General features: G+C 42.2%; 1 protein-coding gene across 1 annotated transcript in view; it reads left to right on the forward strand.

Moving 5' to 3' along the window:
* col13a1 (collagen, type XIII, alpha 1) overlaps nt 1-12,551 on the forward strand; it is a 170,831-nt gene that overhangs the window by 77,204 nt on the left and 81,076 nt on the right. The window contains exon 3 of the mRNA XM_074676290.1: nt 9,961-9,968. Within this exon, the coding sequence (XP_074532391.1) occupies nt 9,961-9,968 (8 nt within the window). The remainder of the gene's footprint in view (nt 1-9,960; nt 9,969-12,551) is intronic.

A 12,551-nucleotide genomic window follows, 5' to 3' on the forward strand; every position in this document is an offset into this window, starting at 1 on the left:
GCCCATTTGTCAGAAGGCACTAAGAAGGCCTGCTAGTCAGAAAATCAGAGGGTGGGTTAGTCAGAAAACTGGACAGCCTGTTAGTCAAAGGGTATGTTGTCAGAACATTGGGAGGCCCTTGGCCAGGAGGCTCTCTTTTCAGGGACTCAGGAGACCCATTTGTCAGAAACCCAGACAGCCCATTTGTTAGAAGGCCTGTTAGTCAGAAAATCAGAAGGCCCATTAGTAAGAAGATCCATTAGCTAGAAAAACTTGAAAGCCTGTTAGTAAGAATGCTGGTTAGTCAGAAAATTTAGAAGGCCTATTAGTCAGAAAACTGGAAAGCCTGGTAGTCAGAGGTAGGGACACATACCTTTCACGTTTGAAATGATACGGTGCCCAGTACCTGGCAATTGGTACCGGTTCTCAACGGTACAAGTTTTCAGTACTTTTTTGTGTTTATGTTGTAAAAAATATCAATTTGTTTGATAATAGAATATAAAAAAAATTCAACTCAACATATTTTTTCTATAATATTTGCAATGCTGTGTTCATGTCCACCATGAAAAATCGCCTGCTCTTCCACTCCCTCACATTCACAAGGATGCATTTAGGTATCTAAACATGGTACCTTTTAGTTTTACGTGAATTGGTACCCAGTACTTTTGACAGAATTCGGTCTGTACCTATAAAAGTACCTAATTCGGTACTCATCCCTAGTCAGAGAGTAATTTAGTCTGAAAATCAGGAGGCCCTTGGCCCCATCATGCCATGCTTGAGCACGGTTCACTTCTCTGCTTTGACACTTTTTGGAGAGGTGGGCTTCAGCACAGTTCACTTCATGTACAAGCAAAAGCATACGGACATGAGGCATGATTGCTGTGTCCGCACCTCTCAACAATCAATTGGAACAATAGCGGGGTGTTAGAGGGCTGTGTCAGACCAAAACAACTTAACATCAGTCAAAAAGTCTCTAAAGTTGTAGCAGTGCTCTCTGTGTCTCATTGTGCTGACTCTGATGATCTTTATGCTTCCACCATGACAAAGGCTGGGCCATATGTGTGCCTTGAGTGTGTGACCGCTGGTCGTACTCTCCAGCAGGGGAACAGCACTGCTGGGGGGCAATCGTGCTTTAGTATAGCATGACTCGAAAGGCCAGTGCGACCAAACCCTTAGTCAGAAGATCTGTTTGTGAGAAACTTGGATTTAAGAACATCAATTTAAACCGAAAATATTTCCTGACTCATGGGCTTTCTGATTTCTGACTAAAGTGCCTTCTTGCTAACAGTCTTTCTGCCAATAGGTTGGATCCTGTTACAAAGCACAGGGCTGTGAGTAACACTATGAATCTGCTGAACTTCTGGACACTAAAATAATCTACAAACTGAGTTTACAAAGTTTGATTGTTCACAGGTTTCAAACAGTAGCTCTATATAACTAAAAATAAATAAATTACCTTGTTGCTTTCCATCCTGCAGGAAAAACACTGGTGGATCCGGATTGTTCTTATAGCACCTCCATCAAAAGACGGTGCAGTTTGACTCTGAGACAGAGCAGAATGTCACAATATGCCGACCCAAAAAAGCAAGTTTACCAATAAACCAAAACCACCAGCAGGTGGCGATGCTAAAGACAGGAAATAACCCATGATACACTCTATACTTCTCTGTGACTGACTCATTCAGTCTGATTTAGTTTCATGTTTGCTGCTAAAGAGCAAAATGTCAGTGAATGTGTTTTTCATTGTGTTTTCAGACGATGCCAGTGGAGGAGCTTGAAGAAAGAACAGATCTTTAAAGGGTCAAACATTAGAGGAAGGGCAGCAGAGCGGCCTGCACAATGTGTCTTCTGTTATCTTAACCCTTTCATGAAACACTCAGAGGGTTAACTCGGGGAATTTGTCGTTTTAACCTTTGCTGAGATCTTATTTGTTCAAGCTGAGCCTGTGTTCTGTGAGGTCAGGCAGAGGTGGGGCTTCCCTCGCCTGCAGGACGCTCCACATGCACGAGATAAACATCACAAATATCATGTTCTTTAGTGTCGCATCACTTCCTGTAAGGCAGGTTTGGTGGCCAGGTTTCAAAGCTGTAAATGACACTGCTCCTTTAGCGTTTGGGATTGGCTCTGAACTCGACATGGGTGCATCATCAGTCCAGTTTAAGGTTTTATCATACTAGGAGACTGGTTTCTTGTTTGATGGGTGTATTGCCTCAGAAAACAGACTGTCATGTAAAGGAAGTGAAAACTGAGAGATGAGAAAGGGGCTAAAAGGTTAAAAGATGTGTTTCCAGGGGAACCTATTAATAGCAGAGAAAGCAAAAGGAAAAGATAAACAGAGTTGTGATTTATGCACTTATTTTCCTGCTCCTCTTCTTTCCTCATGCTGCAGGAAGCTTGTCTCCTGTCCAGACTGGACGGGAGCAGTGGGAGTTCTTGAAAATGCTTTTCTTCCTCCTGAGGGTACGTTCAGGGACTAATCCCTCAGGCGGGTTAATGCTGGCTTCTCTGGCAGAGGATCAATGTCATCATTGAGGTCATCTCGCCTAGTCTTGGTGTTTTTTATGAGCTACGGCCACTGCAAAGATTTTCTTCCTCTTTATAAAAAAGAATTTGGCATCGAGCGGTTTCACGATTTACAAGAATGGCACAACATTAAGAAAACAGGGAGAGTTAAATCCACTTGATGCTGTTGGTGTAATACAGGGCAATTTTCCCTCTAATTGATTTAACGCGTTATGTTTCCTGCAGAAGTTTCAGTGGTGATAAATGCTCCTTTACAGGCAGCACATGGATATTTCATCAGCTCAGCCCCGAGGCATATTGGCTCCACTGTCTGGACTCTGAAGGTGTCACATCCCACAGAGGCTGAGGATGCAGATTTCTTCCCCCATCCCATCCCATCCCATCCCATCCCATCCCATCCCAAACCCTCTGGCCCCAATCCTCCCCCTCTGATAAAAATGATACTGCAGGAAGTTTAAAGGATTCACAGTCACACCCTGAGAGTTTACTGCTCTGTAAGAACTCAGATTCTCTCCATTAGCGTGCCTTGCGCTTTCATCACATTTGTCATCTTTTCATAGCGTGACATCAAGTTAGCATGGAGCCAAAGAAGTCACACGATGACTTCATGTTTAACAAGGCGACGGAGCTTTACGGGCTCAATGGGACAGAGCGTGCTGTCTTATACGTAGCTAATGTAGAGAGGAGAATAGGAGCTTTCGTCCTGAATCTGTCTGCTCAGAGATTTTTCATCTTGGCCTCTAGTTTTTACTAGACAGGCTTTAAATGAAGATGGAAATGATGTCTGATGAAGTGGTAATTTGTCTCAGACTCTCTAATATCGGTAAGGTTTGTTAACTCCCTTGTGGTTTCAAATAAAGAGAGGTCCCCGTGAATTCATTTTTTACTCTAACCTCACCCGCCTCCTTTTTCATTTGGAAACTTAAAGCCTTCATGTGTGAGAGGGGATATTTGCAACCAATGGTGAAAGAAATGAAATGTGAAAAAAAGATGAATTTTCCAGCTCTCCGTAAGGCTTGGAGGCGTTTCTTTTTCCTGCCCATGACAGAGAGAGGTGCAAAAGTTCACTGTTTTATCCTTTGATAGATACACACCCCTCGGTAAATCCCCTCAGTGTTTGCACAACTGCAGCCGAAAATCCTTAAAGTGTGAAAGTGAGTTTTGGTAGCGCAGTGCTCTTTTCCCCCTGAAATCTGCTCATTTGAACGCTGCGGCCTCAGAGTGGGGTGATTCATGTGTGACTGTGGCTGTGGAGGTGATTGGACACGCTCTGCTCACAATGCAAACAGGCTTTTCACTTTCCTGTCAGCCTTTCTCCAAATGATGCCTTTGACGTCAGGCAGGTTTGAGCTTTCGCATGACGCAGAGTGAGATGTCAGACTCACCTCAGAGCACCTGCTCAACTCATCAGCCTCCTCATTCGTCCAGGTTTCCTGATAGTCAGTCCAAAAAAGTCCTAAAATCCCAATTACACTGCGTAAACATTTTGTAAATAACATTCACAGGCATCAACCTGCTAATGTTATGATCCAACAACAAGATCAGATCTGGAGTCTGATCTCATCCTAACCCACCATGAGGAGAGACCTTTGCAGCATTAAAGGGGACATATCATGCTGATCCCTGATTTAATACTTACATACAATATAATAAATTTTAAAACAAGACCTAACACCCCCTGAATTTTCAAAAAATGAGACATTGTAATTTTTCTGATATCCTAGAACGAGATTTGATGCCTCTGAAAATAGGCCATTTTCAAACGTTGTGACGACTCGAGGATCCTTTCTTTTCATTGGAGTAATCTGATAAAGCAGCTCCTCCTCTGTGATGTCAGTTAGTCACACAACCACCACCAAGGGATACACCCACCAAGAGCCGAGTATAAACGTATAAACTATACATGTTACAGTACCGGTTTGACTCACCACACTGAAGCGTCCTGAGATGATCTGTGTTGAGGTGGATTTTCTTCCTCCTGAGCTGCAGAACCGTCCGGGTCTGACTCGGGGTCCAATACAAAAGGACGTATCCTACACTCTGCCATTTTATTACTGCTATCAATGCCTTACTGTGAAGTTTTGGCAAACAGCAAACTCGCTCGGTCTGCCTCATCCAATATGGCGATTTTGTAAATACTGCCATGCTGCAAAAACCGCTCCCTGGCTCTACCCCCTCCGCCCCTCTGATAGAACTGACCAATCAGAGCACAAAGGGCTGTGACGTTGTGAGGTTACTGGAGGTCATTCTGGAAACGGAGCGTTTCAACGAGATCTTCAGAATGGCCTAAAATGAGGATATTGAGAACGCTATTGTGGGGCAATGAAGGAACTAAATGACTTGTACTGAGGGCAGAAATGCTTTACAGGCATCCTAGTCTGGCATAGTGAAAAGGAGAAACAAGCATGATATGTCCCCTTTTAGTAAGTTACAGTGATGATAACAAACTTCTTTCAACAGACAGAGACCTCAGGCAGAACCAGACTCATGTTAGACAGACATCTGAGGAGACTGTGCTGGGGGCTGTTTTACCCCGACCTGCTCAGAGTTATTTCAGACTCCTGGAGTAAATGTCCAACCAATATCTCAAACTTCACTCACACCGTGCACCCTTCTCATACTCAGCATGATAGCAGTGCCTGAAAGAGTGATGACATGTTCCTGCTCATCCCGATATCTGGAAGGACAGCTGGAAAGGAATGCAGTCAAATATTAGCTTGTTTAATCCGTCTGCCATAAATCTGTAAATGTGTGAGCACTCGTTCGTCTTCAGCCTCACTCTCAGCTCTGCTGTCTGCCTTCAGTCCCAGGTGCAGGCACAAGGGCGCCCTCCTGTGGAGTCTCATCAGCGTGTCCTATCTGTCAGTTATCTTCCAGTGTGACACATTTTCTCAGATCTGTGGGGCAGCTGTGTGCGTCCAAAGGAGTGAGACTGATGTGAAGAGGACAGTGTGGTGACTTCTTGGGATCTGGGTATTTTCAGACCCCAGATTCCACTTATGCTGGGACAGAGATGGTCTAAAGATGGTAGCGTCCATGCCCCACTTCAGGAAGCGGAGAGTAGAAGGGTTTAGGAATAAGTAGATGCAAAGAAGTCTAGAAGAACTGGACAGGTTTGAGGTTTTGTAGCAAGGTGTCCCAGACGCTGGGTTACATAAGCACTTGGTGAACAAGCGATAGCAGCATTGTGTCAGTGACTGAGTCAAATAGGAGCAGGACAGAGGGAAACACCCATGACTTTGCATGATGGCATGCAATATTAGATCTCCATTTCCGGCCTTGTCTTACCAACAGCCTTGCATAAGCAGCAACAACAGGTGTCGGCCATAGTTAGACAGCTAAGCCCAGGAGAGGAGGAGGCTTGGAATACATGATATCAATGCAGTCAAGCAGATTCCTAGTGTGTGTGTGTGTGTGTGTGTGTGTGTGTGTGTGTGTGTGTGTGTGTGTGTGTGTTTATGACTGTAAGGTTTGTTTCATGTTGTGCCCGCTGCTTGTTGCACATAAAGCCGTTGCCTCAGCGGCCCCCTCACCAGGCGCCACTTCATGCACTATATTTGAACCCTTTCTGCGCCGACCTTCCAAAGTGCCTTTGGATCAAGGTTCTCTGCAGTATGCATGACTCCTGGGCGAACACCTCCAGCCAACAGGATGTAATGGCAGGCCCAGAATGCAACAGGAATCCAGCCTCCATGTTTGCTTTCCCTGCGCTTGCATGCACAGGAGGTCTTAGCTTACCCTGTAGGGAGTGGATGACAACTGCAGGAATGACCGCGCTCGCCGTGCCCTGCTGTAACTGAGACCCAAAAACAGAAACCTCACAAATTACTGAATCAGAGGTGCTTATAGCGTGTGACTAATTGGGTAGCTCCAGCTTTGGAGTGATGATACGCGTGAGAATTCAGAACCTGTGGTGCTTTTGATTCAGGCAGATCCTCACTTCTCCTTAGGTTTGGATAAACTAACCACATTTGGTCAGCAGGACTTTTGAATCCTGTATAAGTATTATGGAGTTCATACATTAGGAGATACAGATTTAGAGTTGGTATATAATGTGTCTCCAAACAGACAAAATATCATCCTGAAATATCCCCGCGGACCAGATGGACCTGAGACAAAGATAGCCGGCTGCATGAAGGGAAAGGGACAGGTGCACGCTGGCGTCTAAACATGACCGGAAGCTGGAAATAGAAGTTTGAAGAAACCTGAACCACAATCATGATGCACATTTTTGGGCACAGAGAGAAATCATCCTGTTACGAGAACACTCACTTAATGTGTGTTCCATATTTTATATCAGTCTGTTCTTAAAGGAACATACCAACATATGTGTCAGTCATCTTTGCCATGTGGAGAGGCTCAGTAGGGCCTCTCTGTCAGAATTTGTTCGGAAGAATTTCTTAAAAATAAAAGAATGAGGATGAACTATCTCAGTTTTTCTGCACAGGAACCAGATTCTAATCAAGTCTCAGGGATTTCATTAACCTGACAAAATGTTCCTGTTCTGGAGGCTGGATTTGCAAAAAGTATGGGTCATTGGGAGCCATGGAAGAGTTGGTAGGGTACATAGCCCGGTGATGGCAGTCGGCCTCATTTGGCAGATTGATACTCTGCCAAAGAGTCAACTCATCTTACTTACTCCTAGTCCTGATATACACAAACTATGGAACACAAAAACAGAATCTTTTAGGATATGTTTTTTGTTTGTCGTTTGAGTTCAGAGTTTTGAATTTTCTTGTGTATCTTGAGTTTCTCTGAGTTTCTTTGTGATTCTTGGGCTAACTCTCTTAAAGTGATACTCTGGGATGGAACAAGTTGGGTCCTGTCACAAGGCTTAAGGCAGAAATTACCCCTATAGCAGTGATTTTGTGCAGCAGAAGCCCAGAGCACAGGCACCAAACACCCCCTCCCTGCTCGTCAGATGGTTTCCTCTGCACTCAGACGAGGCTGTATTTTACTTGACCAACAACACAAATACACGGGCTCCCACTGACAAATCTGATATTGGTCTGCATCCATGCTTTATTTAGAGAATTTTCTGCATGTCTCTTTGTCCTGGCAGACTACCTGCATTTGTTAATATCTGGCACGCCGCACACGTGGACTGATACACTAAGCGGCGAGCGCCTCGTAGCCAGCTGTGGCTCTGCAGCGGAGGTAGCGCCGTTTTACGACACAATGAGAACTAGAGTCTTATTTAGCGGTGTTTTTGTGTGAAAGAAACGCGCTGAAAATTCTCTAAATAAGCCGTGAATGCAGACCAATACCAGATTTTTTCGGTGGGAGTCTGTTTATTTGTGTTTTTTTGGTCAAGTAAAATATGGCCTTTCCTTTCTTTTTGGTTGCTGCTTTGGTTGAATCTTGGCTGTTAAAAAAAAGTCCCACCTTATACAAACTCATTTTTTTAGATAAGTTAAAAGAGACAACAGGCAGGAGAACCTTCTTGTCCCCTGAGAGGAAGTTCCTGGGATGAGGATTCTGGCTTTTAATGTTTAGGAAACTCTGGTGTAACATCTGACTCATAGTTTGATCGTGAGCCTTCTGGCAAATTGCTTGACCATTTTTATTCTTACCAAACGTTCACATTAGGTTGTTAATTCAGCTCCTTTCTGCCTCTGCTCTTTTCTCCTGTTAAGTCTCATTTTATGTGAGAACACAGTGAACGGATTGGTCTGATACCTGGTGTTTGAACGATGAGCAAATAAAATAACCCTCTTTAAAAAAAAATACAACAGATTTGATCTGACATTTCAAAGACAAGATTTGTCTTTCATGGTTTTCCTCACCTGGCCGTCGTCGACGTAACAGCACCCTCACTGACCCCCTGATGCCATTCAGCAGTAATTGCTTTTGTCAGACGACCCCTGTATGTCTCACTGTGCTCCTGATAAGGTCATGAGGCGTATGATCCTGTTTGTGACAGGTCTGTTTAACAGAGCTGTGTGAGTCATGGGCAGCCTGTCCCTTCAGTAGACATCTGATGAGCCTGGGATAATCCCATGTACCAACCTGTGAACAGCTTTAATAAGGTCTTCCTGTCTGGAGGTACTAATAAAACAGAGCTGTTCAAATCATTCACTTGACACATGAGCCTCATAAGGGCTCTTAAGAGGTCTCTGCAGTGGAGGGATCAACCAGCAACGACCGAAGAATCTTACGGTTAAGGTAGAAATCGCAGTATTGTGACTTTTGAATTACTACTCACACTGCAGAGTTGACGTTTTTTTTTTTTTCTTTGTTTAAAAAAAAAAAAAAAAAAAAACGTACATTGTGCAAAATTTTCATTAACCACTGATATGAGTTGGTGCACCTGCTGCTTTGTAGTGAGCCTTAAAGAGGGGATACTCTACTTTACCGCACTGTACACGTGGATCTAAAGTAACAAAGCTGGATGTTTAGACAAAAAGTGTGCAGATTTTCAAACCTCTACGTATTAATATGTTGTAAACATTCCTGAATCTGTTATTATTTTCACAGCAGGGAGTCTTAAAGAGACAGCAGCCAGATAAAGCGTTTCAGACAGAGAGTGACATAAGGGTTCTCAAAACACCAGTGCAAGAAATAAACATGGATTTTTTGTAGCTGTAAATTTTGTAAAGCTACCACAGAGGGACTGGGTGGACCAGATTAAGACTTAAAAAAAAACAAAAAACCAAAAAAAAATCAATACCCCCCTCTTTAAATTCAAAGACAGGAGCTACAGACAACTGAAAAGACTGACACAAAAAGAAGCTGATCAGTAGCTCTCAGCTAATATCTTCTGCAGGGATGTGATGCTGGGGCCAGGCAGACAGCAGCTCTGTGTTTTGGGAGTCAGACAGAAATGGTGAATGAAAGAGGTCTCACTGCAGGGCCGGCCAAGAGCCTTGCATTCATGTACACAGGGTGTGGTGGAAAGTCTTGTAGGGATGATGCTTCTCAGCAGCTACACATGATGATGATGATGATGATGATGATGATGTTTCATCTGGCTTCTCCCTTGCTATCCATCCATCCATCCCAGGCCTGATTGGTAGGCAGACTATTTCAAACCCTGCCAGGGCAGTGAAATGTCTTTACGTTTCGGGGCTCACTGGCAGCCCCAGGGGACCACACATGGGGCTGCTGTGATGCATGATGATCGAGAGCCCTGAAACTGATACTGTGGTTTATACTTCAGTGATTGGACGTGGCGTGTCTTTGAAAAAGCTGGCCTAGAGTGACTGTGCTGGAGTTTTAGGGAGTGCCATGTCCTTGAAATGTAATTTTTCCTTGTGTAAAGTTTACATGTAGAGAATAATTCTCAAACCTCCAGACGATTTAAACATTCAGCTTGTTTCAGCTCCACACTGTTTGCATTGTTTTATTTTCCATGTCATAAGCAGAGGAACAGGTTGTTTGTCCCGATCAGACTGTATCTTTGTAAGAATGCTGTTACTGAAAATCTAATTGTCTTCTCTGTCTCTTTTTGTCTTACAGGACCTCCAGTAAGTAGACCTGACCCTTTTTGTGACCTGCATGTGGTAAAGTGACTGTTTTCTTTGCTCTTTGTTGTGAAACAAGTGAATGTGGAATCAGTTTAGTGCCTTGTTTGGTTGCAGTGATAATTCACTCATCTTATTTTGTGGAATCAGTTGAATCTGGTAGTTTTTGCTTCCCTGCTTCTAGGGGGCAGTGTAGTGAAAACGTAACCCTCTTCACACAAACTCTGATTGTTTCTGACAACTCCCTGAAAAGCGTTAGGGTAGGGTATGCAGGAGGTGGAGGTGGATAAGGAGGGGAGCTCATGACAGTTTCAGTGTCTACAAAATGTGTAAAAGCCTTTCCACAGCACAAACGCAGGAGTGAAAACACACTACAGATATCTGAGATGATGATAAATCTGGTTTAGAACCACAAGATTCAGGTGTGATCTATGGAACGTGTGCCTGGGCCAACCACAGCCAGTGAATGATCTGAGTTAAAGTGACACTCATAGGGAGACTGGCCAGGAAGACCCAGATGCATGACTTCCAAAGAAAAATGCTATTTATTTTAGCAGGCAACAAAAATACCAAAAAAATCCCAGCACAGTGGGCAAAATCTGAAAAAAACTAAAAAACACAAAGTCTCAGTTTAGATGGCAAAACTTAAAAAATTGAAGAACCAAAAATCACAGCTAGAAAGAAGAAAAGGAAAAAACACTTAAATGACTACAGTAGTTTAGTTTGTATTAAGCGGGATCACTTGAACATGGCGACAGGACAGGTGGAAACAATGTGGAGCAGGGATGACAATCACAACTGTGGGAGAACACCAGGGCAGGACGTGACATGACCCAAAATGAGAGGAAAGACGTGACCAAAAAACTAAAACCAGACAAGATAAACGTGAAAGACAAAATTGATGGAAAAAAAAGAGAGCTTAACATAACTGGTGAGACGTGATGGACAGGTCCCTAAATGTTCATACCAAGCATGTTTAAAAGTTTGTTGCTTTTCTGCAGCACTTTGTGGGAGCTTGGTTCCCTGTACATACTAAATTCATTTGAAAATGATCTCAAATCTTAACAAATTCAGTAATCAAAACTCTAAAGTGTAAAAATCCTAAAAATCAACATTACATTAAATGATGTTCACACTAATAAATCCATTGACCAGAGGACTAAAGGACTCTACTCACTCCTGTTACTGTTACTTACTCTTACTCCACATTTGAGTAACAGAAATTAAAGTAACAGGAATGAGCTTTTAGCATAGAATTAGCAAATATGTGAAATATAGCCACGTGGCATTTATGCTAATAGCAGTTTTAAGCTAAACATATTATAGAGATTAAAAAAATAAAAAAGACATTATTCAACGAATATATATATATATATATATATATATATATATATATATATATATATATATATATATATATATATATATATATATATATATATATATATATATATATATATATATATATATATATATAGTAACAGCAGTGAGCTGAGGTTTAACTTCCTCAGTCATAGTTGAAATATCATCAAATATACATGAAAAAAACAAATCAGTTAACCCTTTTTTGGCCTCCCAATAGCCTGAAGATGACCTAAATCAGTGTTTCCCAATCCTGGTCCTGGGGACCCCCTGCCCTGCATGTTTTAGATGTTACTCTACTCCAGCACACCTGATTCAAATGAATGGCTCGTTATCAGGCTCGAGCAGAGCTTGATGACATTTTTCAGAGGAGGTAATGTGTCAGTGTAACAGGGCTGAATGAAAACCCGGGGACATGACTAAACTGTGTATTTTAATGAAAATGTTTTTTTCTATTTTTCAAATAAAATGAACTGAAAGTATAGTTGAGGCATGGAGTAACACATAAAAAAAGATTACAATTCTGAAAGATTTCAAATATTGTATTTGGTGGTAAAGTCTAGTTTTAGAAAGTAGGGACAGGCAACAAATGCCTTTTTCCAGTGTTCAAGATAGTTTCAAAAATCATCTTTTCATTTATAAATCTTTTACTTTTTGTTAAATATGCAATCAGATTAATGTGCAGGGCACTTGGTTTAAAACAAAAAGTTATTTTACAATTAATTCTATCATGCATTTATACATCTTATTACCTGGAGACACACATGGCACCAATTCAGCGGCGGGCCCATTAATCAGTGAACCTCTTTCTCTGTCTGAAAATACACTGCACTCAAACCATCTCCACAGGTTCACTTTGCTGCATCCTGTTCCCCTCTGACTTGAAACTTGCAAACTGAGACCTGGCGTTGAATTTGAGCGCACCTTGGCCCACACCTAGATTTGTAAATGCAGATCTGTATGTGGAAGTAAACGTACACACATTTCTGTTTGCACAGGCTCAATAAGTGAGGGACAACCTGAGCTTTGTCACAACACTCTTCATAAAAGTCCATGCAGTGCAAAAAACTGAAATCTCATTAAGTAATTTTCTCTTATCTTAAGAAGTTGTCTTGTTGTACTCGATATGAGCCACATTCAACTTGTCAGTCCAGAAAAATGTCTTATTTTAAAGTTGTTTAAAGACAAAAAAAAACAAAATATTTGTCTTTAAATTACTTGAAA

The sequence above is a fragment of the Halichoeres trimaculatus genome, unplaced genomic scaffold, assembly GCF_033239565.1.
Source record: "Halichoeres trimaculatus isolate MK-OKI-2021-1 unplaced genomic scaffold, fHalTri1.1 fHalTri1_scaffold_8, whole genome shotgun sequence".
Taxonomy (NCBI): domain Eukaryota; kingdom Metazoa; phylum Chordata; class Actinopteri; order Labriformes; family Labridae; genus Halichoeres; species Halichoeres trimaculatus.